The sequence below is a fragment of the Echiichthys vipera genome, assembly GCF_963691815.1.
Source record: "Echiichthys vipera genome assembly, chromosome: 8".
Taxonomy (NCBI): domain Eukaryota; kingdom Metazoa; phylum Chordata; class Actinopteri; order Perciformes; family Trachinidae; genus Echiichthys; species Echiichthys vipera.
The window spans coordinates 15,740,094-15,767,652 of NC_139833.1; the positions used below are offsets into that span (position 1 = coordinate 15,740,094).

General features: G+C 40.8%; 1 protein-coding gene across 3 annotated transcripts; it reads left to right on the forward strand.

Moving 5' to 3' along the window:
- Positions 1-471: 471 nt before the first annotated feature.
- Positions 472-27,466, forward strand: plekhg4b (pleckstrin homology domain containing, family G (with RhoGef domain) member 4B). Of its 3 annotated transcripts, XM_083918035.1 has the most exons (24): positions 472-697; positions 6,344-6,541; positions 7,593-8,826; positions 13,084-13,287; positions 13,872-13,995; positions 14,462-14,555; positions 15,042-15,128; positions 15,344-15,460; positions 16,215-16,313; positions 16,578-16,720; positions 16,838-16,976; positions 17,087-17,209; positions 17,315-17,479; positions 17,668-18,518; positions 19,003-19,252; positions 19,583-19,672; positions 20,560-20,784; positions 21,010-21,180; positions 21,265-21,442; positions 21,542-21,658; positions 22,032-22,310; positions 23,229-23,464; positions 25,308-25,378; positions 27,101-27,466. In XM_083918035.1, exons 1-23 carry the CDS (start codon positions 629-631, stop codon positions 25,350-25,352), a joined length of 5,238 nt encoding a protein of 1,745 aa, XP_083774161.1. In that variant the 5' UTR covers positions 472-628; the 3' UTR covers positions 25,353-25,378; positions 27,101-27,466. The 3 variants fall into 3 exon arrangements, with proteins under 3 accessions (XP_083774161.1, XP_083774162.1, XP_083774163.1); XM_083918036.1 differs by lacking the exon at positions 25,308-25,378; XM_083918037.1 differs by lacking the exon at positions 6,344-6,541.
- Positions 27,467-27,559: the final 93 nt, after the last annotated feature.

Genomic DNA, 27,559 nt, shown 5'->3' on the forward strand with positions numbered 1-27,559 from the left:
CTGATGTCTTCCTTTCTTTTTCCTTTTGAAAAGCAGCAGAATAAGCTGAAACCCTAGTCCATTTGTATTGTCAGGACAAAGAGAGACCATTGTGGCTGGAGGGGTGGAGGGGAACTGCCGGTGGAGGTAGGGGTGCAAGGGGTCAGGTGTGGGGTGGGGGTGGGGGGCAGAGAGGAGTTAGTCAGAGTCCGACCCCTGCTGGGTGCAGGGTTTGGGACTCAGGGCGGTGGGGGTGTGCAGGTCAGGTAGTGTGTGTGTGTGTGGGTGTGTTTTCTCTCTTTCTCTCTCTGAATGATGAGCCTGAAGTTGCAGCAGTGTGCATTTATCCAGCTGGGAGAGGCTTCAGTAGCAGAGCAGCAGCAGCAGGGCGGGGGAGGTTATGTCGGAGGGAGGGTGAGTGACGGGGAAGCCAGCGCACTGCCTCTCTCACGCTCCGACAGGAGTTTATTCTGCTCCAGCTGCCTACACTACAGCACACGCAGACAGTGCCGGAGAGAGAAAAAAGGCAGGGGATCTGTCCATATCACTGCAATGACTTACAGCACTGACAGAGTGGATTGTACACTGGATTTCAGCGCTTGGGGTTGATGACACTTATTTATTTATTGAAGTTTCGTCTGGTGCCTAAATGCTGTCACTGGGCAAAATGCACTCCAGAGCAAAGTCCCGGAGTTGCGACAACTACCTGAGTATTAAGGTACGGGCTCAAAGTATGTCTTCATCCCAGTTTTACTGAGGCTTTTGGGAGGTTGCCATTTGTTTGTGTGTGCTTTTGCATAACTCTTCTGTATCGAGCCTAAACCTGCCTTCTTCTTGTGAACCGTCTATTGATGACTGTGTGTGTGTGTGTGTGTGTGTGTGTGTGTGTGTGTGTGTGTGTGTGCGTGTGTGTGTGTTATTGTGAACATTCGGGAGGTGGATGTTTTTAATGCTTCAGCTCAAAGATAGTTGATATTTTGACTTCTTGCTCTGTAGTCAAAACAAAGCAGGTAGCTTTTTAGACGTGCATAAAGTGAGTGAGAGAAGGGAGTTGAATGTTTGTGCTGATCTATTGCATGGTATATAACATTCCTATCCCTTAGATTCATTCGGTTTCAGTTATTTCATGCCTTTGTTTTCCTGTTTGTGTCAGTAAGAGAACTTAATACGTCACACTGTGTAAATGTTTGCCTGTTTGTAGTACTCCGCATCCACTTCGAAGGACATTGGGAGTGTAATTTGTCATTGATGGCCTCTCGGTATGTTCTCCGTCTGTTGAATGACAATTAAGATCCAATAATACAACAATTAAACTGAATGGGGTGAATCTCTACGGGGATTTAAGACAAATTAGATGTTTGACCATAAATACCATGTTTTTCAAATCTTGTATTTATTTCTGAAATAGATTGATGTATTTCCGCTGTGATTTATCATCAGCAATGGTTGTTGTATGAAAACAAGAATTGATGAATGTGTTACTTATCATTTCTGGAGTCAGTGAAATACACAAGTTTGTATCCTTTCTGATAAGTCGGTTTCCTTTATCATCCTCCCACTTGTTTTGGTATGCACCCGTGCTATATTTACCCTGCAGAGCATTCAACAGACTTTGTAAGTCTCCTTTGTCTCTCCTGACACTGCTCATCACTGCTCTGATTGGTTGAAGGACCTCCATTCACTTTTTGTCCTCTTGTTTTCCTTTTATGCAAAGGCCTAATCAAATGTCTGTGTGTGTGTGTGTGTGTGTGTGTGTGTGTGTGTGTGTGTGTGTGTGTGTGTGTGTGTGTGTGTGTGTGTGTGTGTGTGTGTGTGTGTGTGTGTGTGTGTGTGTGTACAGTGAAACATCTGTCCATAGAGTCTGTCAGGGCTGCTCAGGAACAATGTCCTATCAATTTTGTTACATCCTGTAAGACGACATAAATCAAGTCTTTCTGATAACCACTGTGGGAATCTGTAAAATATTTCCTACTCTATTAGGGTACACTTTTATGTTGTCTTATTTAAACTTACTGTTTTGTTTTACAGCTGTCTTTCTGCCTTTTAGCTTGCATCTTTTGTTTTGTGCGGTACTTATTAATGGCACATCTTTAAAAAAATATCTAGGCCCTACACTTTACAACGTATCATAAGGCCTGATGATTAGCATCAATGTTTCACTTACATTGTAATCAAGCCATAGCAGTATTAGAGGACATCAAAAATGTTAACCTCTGCTGAACGAGGGTGGGCCAGTTTATCACCTCCAGACTTCCATTATTGTTGATCTTGCTGTCGCCTCATAGCCCCAGCTGTGTTTGGCACACAATCAGTGTGGGCCTCTCGGGGGTTAAAGTTTATCTGCTGAGATAACATTATAACATTTACTTTTTACAATGCCATTCTAATATTGTGCTGCTGTCTACTGAAGAGCATGCTCTCTTGTGTTCATACACAGAGAGAGACAGGGTTTGTTTTGTATTTGATGTATTTGTATGTATGTGTGTGTGTGTTTAAGCACACTTTTTTACTTTTGAAACGAACTATTTAAGTATGTGTCTTTAGCAAAGACACTTGTTAACAGGCATTAGCTCCCAAAAAATTCAGTCTAGTTGAGAAATACTTTGATTTAACGGAGACCTTTTTCTGGCATTATTTTAAGTAACTTTACTTACTTGGCTATCTCTGCTTGATATAACTAATAAGGGTCAAGAGTGCTCTTAAATGTATTTGAGTTATTAGTGCAATGTTCAGATTTTTCGTCTGACTTTAAATTCCAGCCAATCTCCTTGACACCCCCCCATTTATATGATAGGATTTCTATTTCTAGGGATCAAAGGCTGAATAAAACTGCAAATTCAATGGTAAGGTCTCACTAGGCTCTTTTGTTGGCGTCCTGGCACCTGGCAGCGGGGCAGGTCTGAGCAACCTGTGGCCTTTGTCAGCCTTCTGCCTCTGAGGCTGGTAGCAGGTTGGTTAGTGTGCAGCCTGTATGAGGACTCCAGGGCTCTCCTGTTACACTCCCCTGGTGGCTTCATGCTCCAATGGAGGCCTGGTAGGCAGCGCCTTTTGTGTCCCTGACCCACTAAATGTGTCAGTGACCACCTCTTGCTCGCTCACTCTCTGTCTCTGTAAGTCTCTCACTTTTTCTTTCTCTGATTCACCCCTTCGCTCTTTTTATCACTCTCACATTGATTCTTTTCTTCTTCCACTTTGCAGTCTGACAAAGGTTTCCTATTCTGTTGATTTTACTTGTATTTTGGGTTTGTATTATAACATGTTTACGTGCTTTTAATGTTCAAAAAACGGGTTTCTCATACTGATGCTCTTGGCATATGTACCATCACTGAAGCCAGGGGATGACTTTAACGTACATATAAGTGTACTATTAGTATAGTTAACATCACAACCATACAGAAGTGCTGACAGCTCGTTTAAAGTCACAGTTTTTTGAAAATAGGCTGTGTACATTTCTCCGTGGATTGAGGGTTTTGATACTTTAACAGTATTTCTATAGCACCTTAACCTGCTTTATGATAAATTAAATAAATACATGTCTCACTTTTTACAATATGGGACCTTTCAAGTCTCTCATATAATTTACTTAAAGTGGCTCACATATTTTCACTCATATTGCGATATTTTGTTCCCACCACATTTGATTTTAAAGAGAATCAAGCTTATATGTTTTCCTGTTTCATTGAGAGACCCCCCCCCCCCCCCCCATCATTTAGCTCACTTACTGGCTCTGTGCACCTTTTGAACAGCTGGTTTAGTGATGGTGCAGACAAAGGTGTCCCACCTGGAGCTTGAAGCCATTAATTACCGCCTCAGTCCCATATCACACAGGCGGCCGCTTACAAAGACCTGGCATCCGAAAGGGTGGGACTTCCCAATCTCTTCCTGTCCTGGCTGAGGGTCTGAGGCTAGACATACACAACCATACACACTGCATTCCTCTGTGGCTCAGAGCGGATGGGAAACTCAGCTTTGGTGGCTAAGCTCTGTTGTTCTGCTGAGACATGCAGATATGTCTCCCACTAGCCAGGTGACACAAAGCTCCAAATGGTGCCTGACAATAGACATCAATGCTGTACCTTATGTAAAATATTATCTTCAGGGTCATGATGTCATGTATATTTGCCACTGCTCTGAATGTAAACATTGTGTTATGCAGCTATTGTTCAGATAAGTACATTTTATGTTCATATTGTCCCTTTGGATCACATGGACAGCCACTCCTGTGCAACAGGTTGAATTACATTTGATTGATCAGTGAGCTCAACTCTCTGCTATGTTGAGTAATTGTTCTTCAAAACACTACCTCTGTCACTACCACTGTTTTTTTTCTGCCTTGGGAACCTCAAGAGAAACTTGCTGGCGTGTCCTAACTATGTAGCTAGGGCTTTCCTCCTATTGTTAGCTTTCCTCCAATAAAACACCATGTTATTCTTCTCCTCCCGGGTGCAACAGTGACTAATGCCCAGAGACATTTTTCTCTCACTAAAAGCAGGCTGACTGCTAATGGAGGTAGGCGTTTTGTTTCAGGGCACCAAACACTGTACAGAACATACCACTTAGAGAGGCGGAGTGCACAATGAGCGCCTTGTAGTAGAGTTGTGGCATGTGTACCAATGCACTGAACTGTACTCACTCTCTTCTAATTGATGGTGCTGAGCTGCTTAGATCAACAGGACAGATCATACAAAGGGTGAAACATGGGCTCTCTGACAGGCTAAATTCACCAAAGCACAGGCAATCTCTTGATTTCGAGGCATCCTTTTTTTTACACACTTATTGTCATGTAAATGCAGCATAGACATTCAAGTAAAAGTTAGGAGATGCATACTCAACCACACGTTCTTCAGTATGGTACACCGTTGTCATAGTGTGGGAATTTCCCTGGCATTGCTATCTATCTTTGTGGTTATCATTGGAGGCAGATGTCTCTATTTCTGTTGTGTTCCATTCGGGAAGGATAGATAGCCGAGTGGATGTTTGGCCTTGGATCTGACTGCTGAGAGGGAGGTCATAGCCTGAACTGTGAACATAACAACAAGACCAGGTCAACCTCATCCAGAACTGTTGTAATCCCAAAGGTCCTGTCTCAACTCCGGACAAGTTGTAACGTACATTGTCGACATGTCATCTGTTCTGGTGGGGACAGGTGGTGGTGGCCAAGGTCGTATAAGGGTCAGATAGAAGGCGATGACATGGTTGTTATTGGTGGATAGCATCATCCCGGCCGCAACTGGAGTCCAGTCTGTACTTTCCAGTTCTGCTGTTTGTGTCCGTTGCTGGTGACGTCACTTCACCAGGTGTTTCCCCTCTCTCTTATGGAAAGACCATCATGGCTGACATTTCCTGTCATGTTCAAACTTCCTGACTGTCTGGCTAAGTGGAATCATGCTCAGTAATCATGTGCATATGCAACCGTATGTTTGTCTGGTTGAATTTATGTACAGTAAGCAGATGCCTTGCTATGTGGTTATAGTTATGCAACATTTGAATGATATTTTTAACCAGGTTAGCAGCCTGGCTCTAGGCATGGTCCGTCAGTCGGTTGATTGGTCCACCACCTTGGTCAGACTGTAATATCTTCATGCTTACTGAATGGATCACCATGTAATATTGCACAGACATCATGGACTTTTGTTATCCCCTGACTTTCCCTTCAAGGTTACCAGAAAGTTGACATTTTTTTAATTGAAATACAACTACTGGATGGATTGCCATAAAATTTGTTAGGAAATTTCCAATAGCCTCAGCTTTACTTTGTGTCTACTGCTAATTAGCAAATGCTAACATGCCAAAATGTTCATAGTAAGCAGTGCTAAACATCAGCATGTAGACATTGTGACTGAGCATGTTAACTGGAATGTATAGCCTCAATGAGCCACTAGCATGGCTAAATACTCTTAGTCCTGTTTAAATGTAACCTCTTTGCATTTAATGCACTGTAGACCAGTGGTTCCCAACCTGGGGGCTGGGACCCCCTAAAAGGATCCGTAGAAAATCCGAGGTGCCACAGGATGATGAAAGGCATACGCACACACAAAAATCTGTTCAACGAAATAAATGTGTTTTTTTTAATGACTTGTAAAATACTGGATACTTTCACTACATCACCCTTCTTAAAATCCTTAAAATTAAACACAGAGAGCTAAAAATCATTCATTGGTTGGCCAGCTCACAGCTCATGTTCACACCAAGACATGTGATGATATGGCCATTGATTGGTTTTAAGAGATCACAAGCCAAAGATATTGGGAACTACTCATCTAGATATCATGTCCATGCAGCATATGTTTCAGAGTTTCAATGTATCTTAGGAAAAATGGCCTTTGATATGATAAATACCCAACCTAATCATTTTCCCCCTCAGGACACCGAGTCTTTGGACAGCTGTATCCAGAGCACCTTGTCGGCCGTTTACCGCCCGTTTAGTGCCACCGCTGCCACTGTCCTGTGGCAGCTCTTCAGTGTGGTGGAAAGGCAGTACCGAGGAGACGGCCTCCGCTGCCTCATTGACTTCTTGCTTCCTGCCAAGAGGATCCTACAGATCATCCAGCAAGAAACCTGTGTGAGTTGTCGCTTGATGTGGCACCATCCATTTAACCTTCAGTGATATATCACAGAATTCAGTATGATTTCCAACATAGTCAGACATTTACCTTCAACTAACGTTAGTGATTTCCTGCAGGACAATTGGAAATAAAGTGTTGAGAAAGGGCCAGTGAAGGAAAAACAAACTAAATGAAAATATCTATCCGTATGTCAGGACATGTTAACTCATGTACTTCTCTAAACACTTCAAACCATGACTAATGGACATCTTTGAAGATAAGAGACAGAAGTGATGAGACAAAATGTTTGTGACAAAAGAATGTGAGAACAATGTTGTCGAGTGTGAATATCTTTGCTGAGTGGGAAGGGGGAGCATCAGACTGAGAGTTGATTATTGTCCTGAAAACAAGCTGAAAAGCAGCCATCTTTCTCTGAATAGGGAAACAGAGGGAAACTGTGGTCTGTTTGAGAGGCTGCCATGGACACTTGGGCCCAAAGTGAAATTCAATATTCTCTCTCACAAGCTTAGATTGCTGTGGGTTAGGGCTCTACAACCAAAGCACTGAAACTGTATTCCCCTGTATTCATCTCTGCGGTGATTACACTGTGACGATAGCCATAGAGCAATAGTTTCACCTAAGCCTAGCCCCTGAGAACAGCCTGCTGTGCATGAGAGTCTTTGTATTGCAGGCAATATGAGAGGCTTCAGAGGAAGATCACATCCTCGGTCTTTGCCTTGACATTCATAAGAGATGAAAAAAGCCAACCCTTGAGCTCAGTGTCTTTGCTTTTAGGGTCTGTTTTTTTTTATTCCGTCACAGTGATGATTTGTATGTTGTGGTTGCTGCGAAACCAGACCTGATCAGACAGGTTTTCTTTTTTACTCGAGTGATCGCTGACAGTGATTCATCCAGTGCATCCCATGAAAACATCTCGCCACTCCATTAAAGTTAAACATGAGTTTGAACACAGTTTTGCAGGTGTCAGTCGTACAACAACTGAGCCATGACACACAGATGATAATCTTTTATGGGACTGGGTATTGACTGATATCTGTTTTCTCTCAGGTGAGGTACAGAGGATTGCTGTTCTATCATGAAGGGTGGCCTCTCTGCATCCATGAGAAAGTCGTCCTGCAGCTTGCCCCTCTGCACAAAGTGCGACTAAAGCAAGGAGACTTCTACCTACAGATTGTCCCTTTGGGCCGCAAGACTGCCAAGCTAGTAATAAAATGTTTGTCGGTCAGTGGGCAGGCCATCACAGAAGTCCCCATCGCAGAGAGCATGTATGGCAACGTCTTCACAGCTGAGTTCTTGCAGAATGTAACACGTGACCGAAACCTGCACCCACTACAGAACTGTCTGCTTACCACTGGTAAGGCTGTGTACAGGACACCGTGGAAGAACGTTGTCAACCCGCTGTTTGTCAGCAGCACGGCAGACGCCATCATGCAAGCGCGCTGCAGCAGAGGTGGCTTCCGCGGCCATCTCAGCACCTGCAGCACCAGCGGTTCCACAGGGACTCTGGACAGCCACCGCAGCTCCAGAGAGTCTCTGCACTCTCAGGGAGCGGACTCCCTCTTCTCTGAGCCCACTTCCCCCAACAGACACCACATGGACACACCGGACACTGCTACAACCGACGCATCGGACACTGCTACACCCGTCATTAAAATGGAAAGACCCACTGAAGAGTGCGGGATAGGGGTGGGTGAGGATAGTGGTGAGAGAGAGCGAGGGCCAGGGTCCAAGATGCTCACTTTTAGTACGGACCTCAGCAACCCAGGCCCTAGACGTCGCCTCCCAAGGGACTCTGTTGCATTTGAGAGCAGGAGACTTTTCAGGAAATCGTACATGGAGGCCCTGCAGAACCCCATGAGCCTAGGGTCCAGCTCTGAATCCATCCTGGAGGAAAGCTTGGAGCACAGTGCTGGCCTAAGAGAGAGCACGGTGACACCAAGCAGCAGCCCTGACACCCGGGCCTCCTCCAGAGAACACTTATCTCGGAGGTTGGGTAGCCGGAGCTGGCTCACTGGTGATGACTCCAGGCCCAGCACACCTTTACTTTACTTACAGAGGGGGTTGAGGAGCGCAGAGAGGCGAGCAGAAAGACGTTCAAAGTCACTGGAGAGGACTAACAAGGCTGGCCAGGTTAAAGGCCACCGGGAAAGATCCTCTTCAGGAGGCTCAGCCGGCACCTCACCCAAAAAGTTAATTAACGGCTATGCTCTTCGTTTTGGAAAGCTGGATCTGGAGGCAGCTCTTCCTGGTTCTGAGAGGAGAAGCAGCAAAGATGAGACAGGTATGTGATGCTGCATTGATGTTCAACCCTTTGCTGTCACTTTATACAAACAATACATTTAAGTTACTGTTAGTCACATTACATGCAAATACCTTTCTGTTGGCTTTACCACCGGTAGAAAGTACCAAAGTACATTTAAAACAAAATAAACATAAAGTGCACTACACGTGAAATATGAAGGGTCATTGATTATTGATTCAACACCGGACTGTGTACATGCTGTGAAACAGCTAAAACAGCTTAAAACTTACAATTACAATGTTGCTTACAGATCAATGCATCCTTCATAATAACCCTAGTACATCATCATAGACATGTGTCTACTGTATTACTCAATACAGTATTCAAACAACCTGTAATAACACATTTTTCATAATAATACTTTACTTTTCTTTTTTTTTTTTACAAAAGTATGCAGGTCTTATCCTCCTAAAGGAAGAAGTACAATGTGGTTTTGCTACTTTTGCTTAAAGGATAAGACATTTGTGTGTTATGAGAGAATCTCTTGAAAACACCAAAACCAACAATAATAAGTTGTCTGTCTTACCAAAGCATGACACAGCTTATTTCTCTATGCCATAAACCTTAAGTCATGTCCAAAAAACTGTGAAAACACATTAATGTGCTGCTGCCATAAGAAATTACTTGAGCACCATAATGTGTATTAATCCATAGTTGAAAATAGTCCCCAATGAATGCACTATTTTTTCCTGTTTGACTAACATTTTCTAAAAACTACAGTAGGCCTATAGCTGTTTTTTGTTTTTTTTTATTGCTTGACCTTTTTAAAAAAAAAAAAAATCGATTTGAACAGAACCTTTGACTTTCCAGTATTGACAAGTTTGTTTTTCTCCAACAGTGGTCGGATCATAATCATAGTCCATGACTCATCATTTCTCTCTTATCAAATAATTTAACCTAAGGGTGTGAAAAACGAGTTTCACTGTTAATAGCCAGATAATGGTGGTGTGTAATCATACCCTGCAGCAGGGGTGGTGACAACAGTTCATCAGGTGACTGCAGTTGGTGTTGAGACAGCTCAGAACTCTGAAGCATTAATGCTGTCATTGTTGACAGATTGCTTTTCAAAGCCCACCCTGTGTATTCTTTGGCACATTCAGGGTACAGGTATGGCCCTACCCTGGAAACAGAACTTTACTCTCAACCCTGTGTTTTCTTTACCACTGTCAGTCTGTTTTGTTTCTGTGTTGGTTCATGCAGGGTAGCTCAGGAAATTGGCGATGTGAGAGTACCACCTAGGGAATCATGCTGTTTTTAGGAAAAACTGATTCTTCCGTGAATTGAAAAGTGAGGTGAAAAATAGTTTATTTCAATCTCTGCTGTAACCCTGGACAATGCCAGCTAAGGTTGTTAGTACTGATTTTAAATAAAGATGATTATGTTCATTTAATTGTGTTAAATACACACCACGCAGCAAAAATACAGTAGTTAAATCCCATCACTGTTGCGTTCCTGAGATTACCTCAGAGGGGATTGTATTTCAGCTGTTGCAAAGCAGGTTTCCCACAACGACATTTCAAAGGCAACAAAAGATCCTGTAAACCAACCACAGGGACCCCAGAATCCCACAATAAGATGACCCTGCACTGTTATTGGGACTGGGGGCTACAGTGGTCCCAGATTGGTTGCCTCATTTACAAAAGTTTCCTTTGTGAATCAATCAGCCACTGGGTATCCACAAAAAAAGCCTTTCAAACTATGCTTGTGTCTTTGGAGAATCCATTCAGTCCAGACACACAAAACCTAACTTGCACTGACTCACACCACTCTGAAAAAAAATGTTGTAAAATACCTATATGAGCAAGCAAACTGCAATATCAAAAAACACATCCTCCGTGATTTATGTGATCAGTAACTCAAAGCTCCAGCAACCAGAGCAGAGTTAGCCTCATTGACGGCTCACAAATGTGTCCCGCAGACTACACAAAAAATAGACTTTCACACAGGACAATACTCAGGAGGCTTTACCCTACGTTTGTGACTTCCTCTGAAAACAAAGCAATTTATCAAACATGCAGCAAACACAAGCCTGGCCACACAGTTGCACAGGAAATGCACCAACTGTTTGAAGACAATAGAGGCTGAGCTGGGAGGGTTTACTGTCGCAGAACAGAGCAGGACAATACAAGAGGCCTCAAACTGTTTAAAAAGACTCCACTCAACAGGTGTTCAACAGACACAGATCCATAATCACATATGTATAGGTGGAGTTGGTTGAGCCATGGCTTATCAAGGTTTTATGTGTATTTTAAAGCCTATTTATTCTTGGATGACTGATGTTTTGTCTAGTTTATGACTGTGGGAACGGGAATATCGGTCAGCTGGTCATTCAACCCCATTGGTCCACACTGAAATATATCTAATATATTATAACTATTGGATGGATTGCCATGAACAGACAGTGGTTGCTTTAATGTTCAAAAAGCACATTCATTAACTCATGAATGATGATACTCACCCTCTGTCTGAAACACTCTTGGCACCTGTCTCTTTAAGCCCCCTTCCCAAAAAAACCTAGTCTGCTCTTATTGTTCAGCGTTTCTGGGTCTTCTAGAGCTGCTCTCTCTCTGCAACGTTATTGCAGTCATGACAGAATGACTGTAGCGGCACTTTCTACCTATATAGTATATTTGTGACATCACAACCGTACAGAAGTCCTGACGGCTCGTTCAAATGCACAGTTTTTAAAGCATCAAGCTGTATGCATTTCTCTGTGGATGGAGGGTTTTGATACTTTCACAGTATTTATATATAACCCCAACCTGCTTTCTAATCATAAAAATATCTCACTTTTTGCAAAATGGGACCTATAACTTTCCCATCTTCTTCAGCTGTACCTTGTGTTTGTGTGTAAAAGAAAATTCTAGCATGCTAACATGCTAAACTAGGGTGGTGAATGCAGGAAACACTACATCAGCCAAACATCAGTATGTTAGCATGCTGGTCTTAACAGCTAGCTCAAAGCATCACTGTTCCTAATTATAGCCCAAGAGCCGCAAGCATGGCTGCACACAGTCTTATTATATGGTATTTCAAATGTCCTCATAACATCTAAGTGTTAACATATGTCACAGCTCTGTTCTTAGACCGTAAAAAGTATGCCAGTGATAAGAGTACACTTGATAGTATAATCAAAGTATTTACTACAAATGAGTAGAAATGAATGAGGAGGTCAAGCCTGTGCTATCAGTAGGGTAGATTGTGGATGAGCTGCATGGTTTTCATCCTTCCAAAACAAAGGAATCACAAATGCCACAACTCAGGTGTGTAAGTAGAGGAGATCTTGCTGTTATTCTCACTTCAGGCCCAGGTGTGTGTCATGCCGTTGTTGGAGCTGCCTTCAGGTCCAACCTGTGCAAACAGGAAAATAGGGAGAAGAATGGCCACCAACCATGGCTGTCACACTTTTATCTGGGGTTGTATTTTTATTTCTCTATGCAACAAACAGTTATTTTTATTATTAAATAATCTGCCAATGATGTAGTTATTTTGATCAATTAATCATTTTGTCTAAAACAAAAAAAATGTGAAAAAAAATGCAAATGCATTACAATTCCCCAGAGTCCAGAATCTGACCGTCCAAAACCCCAAAATATTCAGTATGACAAAGAAAAGCAGCAAATCATCACATTAGAGGTGATAAGATAAGCATCTAGAGAATGTGTGCATTTTAGCCTGCAAAATGACTGAAATGATTCATCGATTATCAGGTTTGTGGCAATAAATGTTCTGTCGATCAACTGATTGATTCATTAAATGTATTGTTGCAGTTCTACAGTATACTTTGCGTTCTGTGCTATGATCCATTTGACATTCTTACAGTACAGGGCACAGTGAAGTATCAGTTGGATTTACACTGATACTGTGTTTTGATGCCTCAAGGAACAGGATCAAGTCTATAAACTGTGGTACCACTTGGGAATGTCAGGAGCAGCATTCCTATAAACAGAGCCTCCAGGTCGAAGGGGAGGATGTGAAGATATGAGAGTCTAATAACGCCATGAGTTACCCATGAGTCAGGCTGACTAAACACCTGGTCTCCATGATGAGTCAACGTGAACTCACTACTAGAGCGCACCTACCTCACTACTAATAAGCATGTGTTTCATGAGCTGCTAGTACTGAGGTGAAAGGAAGCTTCTAATTTCTATTGATTGTACTGTATTTTTGTACAGCTGTGGCTCACTAAGTATCTCTTAGACAACATGTGCCCACTATTTATGATTATTTCTACAGGACAGCGCGATGACACCATCAGCAGTGAGAGCAGGCGGCACAGGCATAGTGCCGAAGAGTCACACGGTCATAAAGCTGCCAATGGGACGGCCATCAGGCCGGCTTCAGGATTAGGCACTTCCTGTGAGAGTAACTCAGCCCTCCCCAGACTAGTGTCAGAGGTCAATCAAGAGCTGCTCACATCCGGTGCTGTGATCCTGCCAGGTATGGGACAAGTGATTCGGACACAGTTGATATAAGCTGCTTTCATTCTTTTTGATCTAATTTTTGATACATTTCAGTTCATTTACTTTACCATGAAATAAAACTTTTGCATTGATTGTAATCACACTCTAAAACAATATTTTATTGATCATACCACATCTCCTATGTCCTTAACAGAGGATACGTGTTCTCAAAAGAGTTTGTGATCTTTTGTGTGAATTTTATACTTTAAAAAACAATATTAGTTGTTTATTTCTGTGTAACTGTTTTCTCTGTGGGAAAGATGCAGTACTGGGTACTCCTTTATCAGGCCGCCTATTAATGTGTTACACTGAGAATCGATTCTAGAAATGAAAACTGAAAAAATTGATAAATAAAATAATTAAGTACTGTTTGTTCAGTAACTGGTGGGGCTCTACTTTCAAGTGCTTTTTTGATTAAAGTAACATTAGTAACTGATTCCACATAGAGGATAACATTGATGTGATCATTTTGAGCTACTTAAAGCTTAAACCTGACATAGAAAATGATAGTTGATATGTGAGTATTGAGTGTTGACCCCCTGCTGCCATTCTCTCTTCCAGGAAACAGAGATCGCAGTGGGAGGGCAGTGCTGCAGGTGTGCACGAGAGCTCAGGTGTGGGCAGGTGAGAGTTGCACCGTCAGTGACCTCACCTGTTTACTGGGCTACTACTGCTCCACGCTGCGGTAAGTCACGCATACTTTGGGTTTATTTTGTGTGTGTTATGAACAACTCCAGTAACTTTCACAGCTGTCCTTCACCCCTGAGGTGAACTTGATTACTGTTGAATGCAGACGTATGCAATACATTTAAAATGTTACTTAATGCTACAGCTGTTATTTGGAGCTTATAGATAAATTAAAGAGTCACTATTTCTATATAGCATATTGTCAGTAAACTTGGGGATGAATTGTATCATTAGTACAGTGGCTGTCAGCCTCACAGGGTTTTTAGATTGTGATTGTAGACTGAGTTGTTTTTTCTAATTAGAATTTTTGGGATTCTCCAAACCAATCTACAAATAAAATAATCATATGCGTTCAGGTTTTCTTCATTTATCAGATGGTATCACTTTCTTAGCTGTCAAAATATGGTACTGCAGGCTGTCAGCTGTTTGGCAAAGACAGTACACTAACTTTACTTTGGTTTCAGGAAAGAAAGGCGTGATCAAGGCCTAACTGTTGTGATAGACAGCAGGAGGCAGCAGCCTGTTGCAGCTCTGTTGTCATCTCTGTCTGAATTGCAGGTGAGCGCGCAATGGAAAATATGTAATTACCCTCCGACACACGCCCAAAGAGGTTACAGGCCCTACAAAATCTGTTTACTTCTGAGCTGTGATGCTACGTCTCTCTCAGAGTTATGACACAATGGCAGGCATTCCTAACACATTTCTTATTGTTCTCCATCTCAGTCTTTGACATAGTTTTGTTTTTTTTAAAACAGGCACACCTTTTATATTTGTAGGGACTGCAGTTCTAAGACATTTTTCAGAAAAAAGGCTGGCCTTAGGGCTTTTGTGGAGAAGCATGTGCTTACTTGTCTGTTTTTAACCGCACACTGGGAGCGGGCTGGCTGCAGCTGACTTACAAGAGTTGAGTTTTCTTACTGATGTCAGGATGATAATTCTGTAAACAAATGCAATATAGGTCACTTTGAATATGCATTTTACACCTACATGTATTGTATCTTCATTTTAAGTGACTTTAATATTGAATGTCTATGTCTCTCTCAGGCGTTGGCACCAAATGCACTTTACACTGTTCTCTTCCTGGTGGACAAGGAGACAGCAGCCAAATCTGAGAGGGACATTGATGTACAGGTACATAAAGACTCTTATTATCAGAGATATTTCAAATAAACTGATGTATTCATGTTGTTTAATGAAGCCGTAAATTCTAAGCCGATCTTTTAAGTATTCAGATTTAATCATTGTTACTGGATTGAGACCTGATAAATTCCTGTCGAATGTCAATGCTGTAGGCCATGATGACGCAGATTATCAAACTATGTGCGTGTGTGTTTTTCCTGCCACAGACTGAAACGCTGTCATCTCTGAAAGTTCTTCTGAAGCACATCGACCAAACCCAGCTCACACGGGACCTGGAGGGCACCTTCCACTACAACCACAACCACTGGATCAACTTCAGACAGGTGGGTGTGATACAGGTGGCTGGGCATTATGAACATATTTGTAAACCTACTTAAGAGCTTCGGGAGGGTGGAGATATCTTTTTGAAAAATAGTTTTGTTTTCAGTTCACACTGTTGGAAAACTGAAAATGATACTTCTTGTTGTTTTGCCAAAGTTTCAGTATGTATAGATACAAACAATGTCTTCTTTGCTTCTTTGCGCTTATTGAAACATGGTCCAATGTTTGCTTTTCTCCAGAGCGGCCTGCATGTTTTTAAGGTACCACATTATTCTCATCTTCAGGTTCATACTTGCATTTTAGGTTTCTACTAAAACATATTTACATGCTTTAATGTTCAAAAAAACTATTATTTTATCATACTGTCTGTCTGAATATACCTGAAAAAGTCCAGTCTGCTCTGATTGATCAGTGTTGTCGGGTCTTCTGCATCTTTGCTCTCTGCCCCATCATTGCAGCCAGGGAATGACTGCGGCAGTACTTTTTACTAATATATAGTATAGTTGTGACATCACAACCGTACAGAAATTCTGACGGCACGTTTAAAGGCAAAGTTTCAGAATATGGGCTGTGTGCATTTCTTTGTGCATTGAACGTTTTGATATTTTCACTGTATTTATATAGCACCTCGATTTACTTTATAAACAACAAAGACCTGGAAATCTACCTTTTTACAATATGGGACCTTTAAGATTGACAACAGCCTGCTTGTGCCAATAATCTCCCTCCATCTCTTTCTCTCTATGGCTCTCACAGAAAATTGACCCGTTTGCGAGCAGTTGTAGCGCAGCCATCTCCTCCCTTCAGGAGTCCATCAGCACTCTGAGCAACAGCGGAAACCTGAAAACCTCTAAGGTCAGATCCGACCCTCTGCCGACAGTCTGGTCTTCTGATTTATTTTTGTCTTCACTGTCACACAATAACCTCTTTCCTCTGAACTGAAGTAAACAGTAAGGCGTTTTGTTTTATGGTGATCCTTCATGATATTTGTGTTCTCGGGATCAATAGCAGGATTTAGTTTTGAGTTTGAAGTGAAGCAGACATTTCACTTAATTTGTGTTGGATTCTACCGTGTAAATGTATCCATTCATTTGGTTTTATTTGCCATGTTTATTTCAGGAGGTGTCTGAGGTGATGGAACAGCAGAGACATCTCATGAAGCGCGTACTCGATGACACCCGTCTGAACAGACTGCGTCTTGAAGGAGGAACTGTCCTCGCCCGCATCAGGAAGGAAGAGGCCTGTGAGAATGAAAACTACAGGTACTGAAGTTAGAATTGGTGGACTCTCAATAACATAAAACAATATGAACAAAACCTGTGGTGATAATATTAAGAGAAATAAAATGTTTGCCCTGTTTTTGTTTTTTGTCCATTTAGAGATGCTCTAGATATGTTGAATGCACTGTACAACCAGGTAGATGAAGAAGTCCATAAGCTTGTGATCCTCTCCAACAAGTCTCAGAAACAGTTAGAGAGCCTTCTGGAGGTGCGCAAGTTTGAGGAGCAAACACAACAGGTGAGCTTCACTTTCGGCATTTTCATCCGTGCTGCAGATGTTCTGCTTTTCTTCTCTCTTGACAAAATGGGACGGTCAATCAATAAAAAATGGCCTTTTTTTCTTTCCAGATCAAACTCTGGTTCAGTGTAGAGGGAGAGAAGCAGCTCACATCTTTGGAATCGCTAACTCTGTCTGTGGCCAAAGTTAAGGAGATGAGAGAGAGCTTGGACCAGTTTCTGGAGGAGTCGGTGGTAAATATGACCACATTTTTCAAAACACATTGCCTGTGTTCATTTATAGAAGACAGCGTGATAAATGTGAAATTGATCCATTTTGATCTTGTTTTACCCTGACAGCACCAGCAGAGGCATGGTCTGCAGATGGTGAAAGAGTCTCCGGAGTCCCTTCCAGGTCTGGCTCTCCTTGACTTTAAGCAACATCTTGGTTCCATCTTAAGCAGGGTGGAGAGGAGGAAGGCCCAACTAGACATCCTAACCAACCTGTATGAATTTTACGACTCAGTAAGTATTCAAATCTAATGTGGATATCCTGTCAAAAGTTATGTCACATTTTACTTTAAGCAAAGAGACTTCTTAACCGTGAGAATCCCAATACCAGGACTCCTTTACAACTGAAGCACAACTGAAAGATTAATCATGACGTGTCTCTAACTGTGATATAAAGATGAATCACTCTTTCAAATCTGCAGGCGAACCAGTGGGTGGAGCACTGCCAGGATTATTTCAGTCACCTGAATCCGGACACTACAGGTGTGGAACTTTCGCCATCTGAGGTGCAGATCCTGCAGGATTACTACACTGAGGCATCCAAGTTCTCCATGGACAACTTCAGCACCCTGAACGACATGGTGCTCTCGCTGGAGAGTCCTCAGCAGCTGCAGCAGTGGAATACAGTGTGGCACAAATGTCAGCAGACCAAACAGCAGTTGGAAGAGACTTTGGCCCAAGCCATGACAGCAGCCCCAAACTCTGCGGCTGTTGACCCTTTAAAGACCACAGAAAGACAGAATGGCGCTACAGACCCGCCTCAGGTAAAAGCATGTGTGCTTACACCATTAACTTTTGAGCCAGACAATAAGCCTCACTCTGCTGGGCCTTTTTCAAAGAGCCCAACCAGTTCAATCTCCTCCTCCACGCACTTCACGTTCTCCCCTGACTGCGACGGCAAACTAAGGCAGAGTCCGTCCATGTTCGACGACACGGACAGCGACTGCACCATCGACTCGACCATCTCCTGCCACTCGGAGCCCGTCTACTCTGGGGCCGCCCGCCTCCGCAAGCAGCCAATGAAGAAGATCATGAAGAAGACCATGAGCTATGAGCTGACCCCAAGGGACATCGGCCACTCAGACGTCAGCCACATTCACGGCTACACAGGGGTTTACATTAAGGGTTTGGAGGTGGCTAATAACGTGTCTGCAGAGAAGAAGCTGCAGAGACCGGATGTGATGAGCCCCGCATTAGGTCGCAGCCGCAGCATGTCTACGCCCTCAAGGATCCACAACAGACGCAGTGACGGAGATGGCAAGAAACAGAGCAGGTGAGGAAATGCTAAACACAAGCTGGGCTATAAGTTTACATGTATGTATTTAAAAAATAGGTTTATATATATATAGAGCATGTACAAAATACCAGAAACACCACACACTATGAAATTCATGAACAAGTAATGTGTTGAGTTTTAGGAAAGTGTGTAAAAAGCCCCCAAAGATAACTGATTTAAATCTTAAACACACTGTTTGGAATTTTTTTTACTCCTGTGTCCTTGACAAATATGGTTTTGTGATGGTTTAGGAGACCTTAAGTTAATTATTATATAATTAAACAATGCTAAGAAAATAAGCGGTATTTGGCATTTCTGTTTGATGAAAAATGCAAGATGGTTACTAGATCATCAACATTTATGTAATTCTTTTTCTTGATTACTTTAAGTTGTTTGGTATTATATTCATAATTTCTGTATACCAATGCACTTTAAATATCATGAATACTCTTATACATTATCATGTCTTTTTATTCACCAGTAAAGTGCAGCACATCATGGATGAGATGATCTCCACAGAGAGGGAGTATGTGCGCTCTCTCAGCTACATCATTGAGCACTATTTCCCTGAGATGGAGCGCCTGGACTTGCCCCAGGACCTACGGGGGAAGCGCAGCATCATTTTCGGGAATGTGGAGAAACTGTGGGACTTCCATAGTCAGTACTTCCTGAAGGAGCTAGAATCATGCGCCCACTCCCCACTGTCCATCAGTAGCTGTTTTCTCAGACACGTAAGTCGAGACGGTCAGTCAGAGCTCACTGAGGCGGCAGCCTTAAAACAGTACTTAGGTTTAGTGGCTCCCAATAACAGTGACTGTAATGATGTGTTGACCTGTACTTACTGACGTTTTTCAAAACAACTTAAAACAATGTTTCCAGCGTCAGGGTGTCACTACGCAGTTATTGTTTGTATATGTATGTAGTCTCTTGTCAGCAGCATAATGAACCCAGTTACATTTACAGTTTCTTGGGAGATGAATCATCCATAGCATTTGGCAAAGCATGAAATATGCATAGATCTAACTGAAGTCAGTGTTGTAACTTGTTAATCTTGTGTGCAGGAGGATCAGTTTGGAATGTATGCTCTATACAGCAAGAATAAGCCCCAGTCCGACACTCTGCTCAGCAGCCATGGGAACGAATTCTTTAAGGTGCATCTGGAAACACGTTTGCATTCCTCACACAGCGGCAGGTCACAAGGCAAATGCATGTTGTTTTAGCTGTACCCTAAATAAATGGGTCGCAAAAAAGTAGAAGCAACACTTCAACATGAACAATATTGATGAATTTATAGCTAATCACAGATATATTCGTATCACTTCGACAAGCAGCGTCTTCTGGACCTTCTCAGTTGATTCATCTGCTCAGTTATCAGAACATGAATTTTTTAAGGTTTGAAAAGTTCTTGCATTTTAAATAAAGTGTAAATGCCAGTAAATGCCAAGTCTACTCACAAACAGGGCACACATTTTGAAACATGCGACTTTGTTTTGTTTTCTTTTAATTTGTTACTTTTCTGTAGAATGCTGTTGCAAAACATCCTTTTTGGTTGTTTATAGCACAATAACATCTGATTTAATGTGAAGAAGTTATTATCAGTGTACTGTATGCACTGTATATAAATAATACTCTATGGTGCTGGAAAAGCTTGAAAATGCATCCTGAAATGGTTCAAAAATGCTTGAATTTGACTTTGGAAATTATGTAGGAACCTGGCGTTTAGAAATGTGTCACCATTACATAGTTTGAGGGCACAGAAAGTTAATTTTTTCAAATGAAAAATGTGACACAGTTCATATCTTTTTAATAAGCACATTTAAGGGATCCTTGTTTGTTTATGTGTTTATGTTGATTTTTTTCAACTCTTTAATAGCAATATTGATATTGTCCTAAAAAATGTCATCAGTCAGGGTCTAATACATGACCTACAGTTTGTATGACTCACCGTATCTTTGACATTTGCATAAGCTGCCCCAGACTATTGATTTGTAGAAACAAATCATACCACGATAGTAATCCCCACTGTGTCTCTCTCCAGAATAAGCAGATAGAGCTCGGAGACAAGATGGACTTAGCGTCCTACTTGCTGAAGCCCATTCAGAGGATGAGTAAATATGCACTGTTGTTGAAAGACCTGATCAAGGAGTGCAGTCAGTCCCAGGAGCAGGAGCTGAGCGACCTCCGCACTGCAGAGGAGATGGTCAAGTTTCAACTTCGCCATGGCAACGACCTTCTGGCTATGGATGCCATTCGGGGCTGTGATGTAAGTAGAAAGAAAAAATGGACACAGAGCCACGTGCTGCCTGCTATGATGACTACCTTGATGTCAGCATAGAAGCCAAATACTACTTAACATTATTATAAGACACTGAAGCTATTTTTGAACTGGAGGTCATCTTGTCATGTGTACAGCAGAATGAGATCAGAGTCCCACCAGGATTTGTATTGTTCTCTCTGACGCATGGGAACGGCCTTGTTTCCTCTCCAGGTGAACCTGAAAGAGCAGGGTCAACTCCGATGCCAAGATGAGTTCATAGTCTGGTGTGGACGGAGGAAATACCTCCGCCACGTCTTCTTGTTTGAAGACCTCATCCTCTTCAGCAAGACCAAGAAGATAGAAGGAGGATATGACTTTTACATCTATAAACAGTCCTTCAAAGTAAGTAATTGTTTGAGGATTATTTTAAGGCAATTTCTTTTACTTGTATAATAACAATATTTTTTTCTATTATTATCTAATTAGACAGCAGAGATAGGTATGACTGAAAATGTTGGAGACAGCGGCCTACGCTTTGAGATTTGGTTCCGTCGGAGGAAGTCCCAGGACACGTTTATACTCCAAGCCAGCTCCGCAGAGGTCAAGGCTGTGTGGACGGCCATCATAGGGAAAATTCTGTGGAGGCAGGCTCTCAGAAACAGAGGTGTTTATTAATGTAATTTTAATCTGAGTGGGACATTCAGACCCTTTATCCCATGTAAGGCATGTTTTGTCATTAAAGATTTTCATTTCTGGATTTCAGAGTTACGCATGCAAGAGATGGTGTCCATGGGGATTGGAAGCAAGCCTTTTATGGACATAAAGCCCAGTGATGCAGCTATCAGCGACCGAGCCATTGACTATATCATGAAGGGGTCAGGTGAGCTGTTCTTGTAGAATTTATGTATCCTTTCCCTCGTTCTCCTCCTCTCTTCAGTTTATTACATCTTCACGATTCACCCTGTAATCACGCAGGTTCACAACATGTCTTTTCTGAAACCACAAAAGCTCAGCTCTTGCTCACAGCTGTTTTGATCCAAGTAGTATTATGAATGTTTTGTCAAGTGAACATACATGATATAATCTAAGCTATACTGATTTGAAGTCATTATAACCATAAAGTATTATGCAGTACTCCTGTTTCGCAGCTCACCAGAAATGCTTAAAAAAAAAAAAAAAAAAAAAATCATGGCTTATTTATCGTCATTCCTCGCCTTGATCTTACAGCTCACTGTGTTTGTCTTTATCGACAGAGTCTAGGACCAGGGCGTCCATCGCGGTGTCTTCGTTCGAACACGTCACCTCGTTCAAGAGACCTCACTCCACCATCTCCAACAGCAGCACCTCCTCCTCCAGCAGCCAGTCGTCCTCCTCCCTGCTGGGCTCGCTCAATCTTCATCTTTACTCCTCACCCTCCCACCCACACACACATCCATACCTAGTGACCAGCGTTCCCTCCTTTGCTCAGTGGCCCTACGACTGCATAGAGGAAGATGAGCTGGAACAGGACACCGGGAGCCAGCCCTCCATGAGTGAGTGGTTATCTTTACTGTCGTAGAACGCATAAGATAGGTATAAAAAATAAACAGCTGGGATTGATTTTTTGAACCGCTATAATCAGTATAATCAATGGCCTTGTGTTACAGCAGAAAACAACAACTTTTTGATCAGTGGGGACGAAAAGAATAGGGATGAGAAACTACTTAATGTCCCCACTGTTTTCAGCTTCTTCAAACAAAAAAGAAACAGCAAATAATTAAATAACAACTATATATATATATATATATATATATATATATATATATATATATATATGTGTGTGTGTGTGTGTGTGTGTGTGTGTGTATATATTTTCATTTTTTATATACTTCCATCATCAGAACAAGACCTTTTTATGTAAACATGAAAACAGATCTCAACAAAGTTATCTAAATTAATTACGAATGTAAAAAATAAAATACTTGTTTTCATAGGTTTTCTGTTAGACACTGTTAGAATGGAGAATCGCTTCAAGATAACAAAGGAAAAAAATAAGCTAAATATAACATTTAAAATTAAATAAACTGGACAAGGAGTAAACAATTTATGGAAGGTTAATTTGAAAAAACAATATCTCCACTTAAATCATATTTTATTCTTTTTTTGCAATCCAGGTATTATCAGTCAAAATTTGTTTTGTGTCCATAAGATATCTGTTTTTTTTTTAAATTTTCATTGATCATGTTGTTTTTTTATTGTGCACTCAAAGGAATATAAACCTAGGTGGAGTTTTTACAGTGTCTTCTTTCCTGCTACCACTAGGAGTTGCCAAAGTCTGAAAATGCCAGTAGACAAACTGCCCTCACACTGACAGAACTTCCTTGAACTCTTACTTCAATATTAGTGGAGTTCTGGATTGCTTTTTCAGTATTACAGTATTAATATATCATTCTCTCTGTGTTGTGTGGCAGTCACTGAGAGCTCAGAGACATCCTCCCAGTGTACCTCCAGTGACAGTGTAACAGGGCTCAGTACCCTCACTATACCCAGGCACTCCGGCATCGCCATGGACTCCTTCAACAACAACGAGCCCCCCTCTTTCCTGTGCTCCTCCACACCTCCCTCCTCCATCGTGTCTCCTTCGATACCTTCAATATTCCAGAAAGAGGAAGACCTCCAACCCCAGGGCACCAAATTCATCACAGCAGTGAGTGTTTGACTATCTTCCTTGTTATCTTCTTGTCCCTAAGATGACCTGATGTTGCACTACTGCTTTCATTATGTTGTTTCATGAGTTAGTTTGAGAAGTACAGTAGTAGATAAACCATAGCTGCAGTGATGTGCATTTATATTTTGTGGCTCTCCTGTCCTGTGTTAACCTGAACCCTACCTTTATATACCGGTAGAGATGTAAACACTCAACCTCATGTGCATGTGTTATTAAGGTGTGTGGAAAGTTAACCACATTAAGCATTTACATTTTTCTTGTTTTTTCTGATTCCATTATTTCGTTTTTTATTTTTATCGAAAGGCAATCTGCTTGATTGTATCTTTTACATTTTCACCAAATTTACCCCATAGTATACTATATTTGCTCATATTGATCTTGTGAGTTGTGTGTTAACACCAGCCTTCATACACTAGTATTGACATTCAACATAAATGTAACATTAATCCTACTGGAACAGGGTTAAATGCATTCAAGTCTTGTGTCTATGGTATATTTTCTTTTGTTTTAATACATTTTATTTATTTTTATTAATCATAATTGGTACATTTGAATATGGCGCTACTCTTTCAAGACTCGTTTATGGAGTTTAATTGACACTGCATATCATATTCTCAAGTGCTCCTGTTTTTTTTTGAGGCCTCATTTCTAGAGTACTGCATGGTTTGGCTCGGTTCAACTCTTTGTTTTGGCACCAGGTGGTTTTTGACCAGTGGTCGGCAGTGGTTTAACTTCATCTTTTAGTGTTGGCTCAGTTCGCTTGGAATCTCAATGAGGTGATAACAAGATTCTGTCCACAACTTTCGCTAATAGAAAACCAAAAAGCGAATCCAATTGAGCAGAACCGCGTCATACCGTGCAATAGAAATGTGGCATAAATATGAGGAGCTCTTTTCCAAAACGCTATAAATCCATTTGAATAGTTTTCAGGAAAATTACATTTTTTACCTAGACCCACACATTTGGTTAATATTCAATGTATCTTGTCAAAATGGTTCATGGCTCAGTCTGAACATGTTGAACGGACGGACGAAACAAAAAACTCTCCCGCTTCAGAGCGCGGCCATGTTGGATCGCATAGAACGCTCACTGAATTCTGATTGGTTGAGAGGACGTATCGCATTTAGGCTAAAAATAGGTTTGGTTCTGGTCGCAGTTTGGAAAGGAACTGCATCTTGCGGACCATTTTAAACAAGGAAATATAGCGATTTGGCAGAAACATTGATGAAGCAGTGCATAGGTTCTGTATACAGCAAAGTGGCATGAAAAACTCTTTTTTTTTTTTAAATTTGGCTTTTATCTCGTTTTGGAAAAGAGCTCTTCATATATTTTTCCTCATCTTTTTCCTGAACAAAAGCAACAGAGGTTAGAAAGGGCAGCCATTAGAAACATTTTAGCACCATGCTTATGGTTTGTTCAAAGAAGCCTAAAGCCAGGAACATAATGTGATCTTTAAATCCTGATAATATTCCTGATTTGGCTGTAGTGATAGATATTTTTTTACAAAATCATGTATTTGGTCATATGAAGAAGTTAAGGATTCAAATCCATCGTCTTCTGAGTACGCTTTAGACCATTCAAAGCTGTTGCAGTTATATTGAACATTATTGATATTTCAAAATGAACCTGTGCTAGAAAAAACTGTCATCTGCAAAAGTCTATATCTTCATCTCTTCGTTCACATATTTATCTGAATGTGGAGCTTTCGTTCTCATGTATACTGTTGTATACTGCCTATTAGACTGACTGACTGACACCAGCGGGTGTATTTTAATTTGGATTTCAGACTCTCACCACTTTTTTGCTGTTTTGTTTTCGCCAGAGCAAGACCTCTCATATAGCAGTAGGCCTCTCTACTGTGGTCTGACTCAAAGCTGAGGGGTTTTTAGCTCAGTAAGTAACCGGTGTCACCAGAGCAGACATCTGTGTTGTTCCCTTCGCAACCTCATTAACAACTGTGAGGAACCCGACCGACTACTAATCTGTGTGAAAATGTGCTTTTGGTGCCTGTGTTGTGTGCTGCATGGCGGTGTGTCCTGCTGGGTTAGAGGGCTCTCCTCCTGACGGGTGGTTTGGTTTGTAAACTTCTGGCACTTTTTTCATGTTTTCTTCATCTTCTCATTTTCCTTCTCTGCATCCGTTTGACATGAGGGTAAACATTTGTGTCTTGAAATATTTCTTTTCAAGAGTTTTATGTATGTTTGAACACATGCATGCTCTGTTACAACCTCTGTTTTGGAGCTGTGGAATGCATTAATGTTTTTTGTTAATGGCTGCAGTTTTGTGTTTGTTTAACAAAGTGTTTATTTTCAGTTGTTTCTAATGTTCAAATTCAGCCTTAATTGTACTTAATTTGAATTAAAATGACTGAATGAACTAACTGAATTGCATAACCACAATACACGATACACAATAAACAAGATTTAATGCCTAAAATATTACAATGCAAATAGCAGCATTAGTAGGAAATGGACTGTACAGCATCATCTTAAATTAAATAAAAGAGCACATTATTATATTTAGATAGTGCTTTAACTGCATAGCCAACTTTTAGCCAGTAGTAACTAAAAGTAGTCTTAGATATTTAAATGTGTGGCTGTTAATAATGTCATCAGATAGAGTAAAGACACAAACATGTTTGCTCCTCTACATGTTTTGATAAATGTACTTTTTTTAAATTTTCAACTATTAGATAAGCTTCCCCTAAAATCTCCCCTGCTGCATATTTAATTGTTATTTTTTAAGAAATATTCTTTGTTCAGTCTTCAAGCTTCAGCCAGTGGTAAAAGTCATTTTCAGTGTCTTCTCAGTTGTAAATAATTCAGTAATCTAGTGATAAACATTCAGAAATGAAGTAATAGCCATGTTACGGACTTAAAAGGAATATTTCACCCTCAAAGTGATCGTTTGTGTATCAATTACTCACCCGTGTTACTTTAGAGTCTTGAAGAAAAATGAGTTTTTCTCACATGCCTCCACAATCCAAAACGAATAAATTGACACTGCCCCCTATTACTTCAGTTCATGAAGTGGTTTTCTCTGTTTTTAACATTAACACGGGGTAATTGTAATTGATACAATTTTGGTATTCCTTTAAACATTATAAATAAAGATGAAAGACTTTATACAGTATATGTACACACCTTGACAATAATATACATTTACTTTACTTTACTTTACTTTGTTTGTGCTGCCAGAGTAAAGCATAAAAAATAACAATACAATTTATATGTTATAATAATATTAATAATATTAGTAAGTTAAAAAGTGAAAAATAAGTTGAATACCACGGGTTTAAGACAATAATGATTTAGAATCGAATTCAGAAATTAGACATGACTGTGTTACTTGTTAAATCTTTCATAACTCTTTTGAACCTCTTGAAACCTCTTGATCTTGTAAGCAATGCTAATGCCATTAATTTCATAATAATAATAATTAAGAATAACTTGATTATTGGTTTGAATAAATCTATAATCTTTAAAATGCGTTGAATAATGGCCTATTACATTCCTAATATTGCATGCTGACTCTGTTAGAATAATCGTAATGCATAATGTGTGGGATAATGTTTTTCTAAATTCCCCTTCTTGTGTTTTCATTCTTTCTTCGTAGCTGTGAAGTCCTTAAGCTGAATGCTGCTTGATGCAACAGCAGTTTGTATATCAGGACAAGGAGATGAAAATAAGAGGAGTCCAGCGTCGCAGCACTAAGACTTTAATGGATGAAGCACATCTATTATATGACTTTTCATTCTAATTCTGTAAATTGGAAATTGACAAATAATATACACTGCCATAATGGTACGTCAGTGGTCTGTACATTTGTTTTAATGAACTAGGTATGAATCAGTGTTTATATTGTAGATGAGTTTTTTTTATGCATTTTACAAAACAAACAAAAAATAGCAGGCAGATCAATCCAGACAATGTTGTACTGTCATATTTCTTTTGTTTTCTTTTGTTGCAAACCCTCCTGTTTGTACAGATGATTAAAAATGTTTAAAACATGTTGTCAGATTTGTTTCTTTGCCTCAGTTAAGTTGGATATGAAATGATGTGTTTCAACCAGTGA

What these genes read in the sequence shown, in the direction of transcription:
- plekhg4b (XM_083918035.1), top strand. Translation starts at nt 629, where the DNA reads ATGCTGTCACTGGGCAAAATGCACTCCAGAGCAAAGTCCCGGAGTTGC. An exon ending in ACAACTACCTGAGTATTAAG is followed by an intron (nt 698 to 6,343) that starts GTACGGGCTCAA and finishes TTTCCCCCTCAG; the next exon opens with GACACCGAGTCTTTGGACAG. An exon ending in TGTATGAATTTTACGACTCA is followed by an intron (nt 17,480 to 17,667) that starts GTAAGTATTCAA and finishes TCAAATCTGCAG; the next exon opens with GCGAACCAGTGGGTGGAGCA.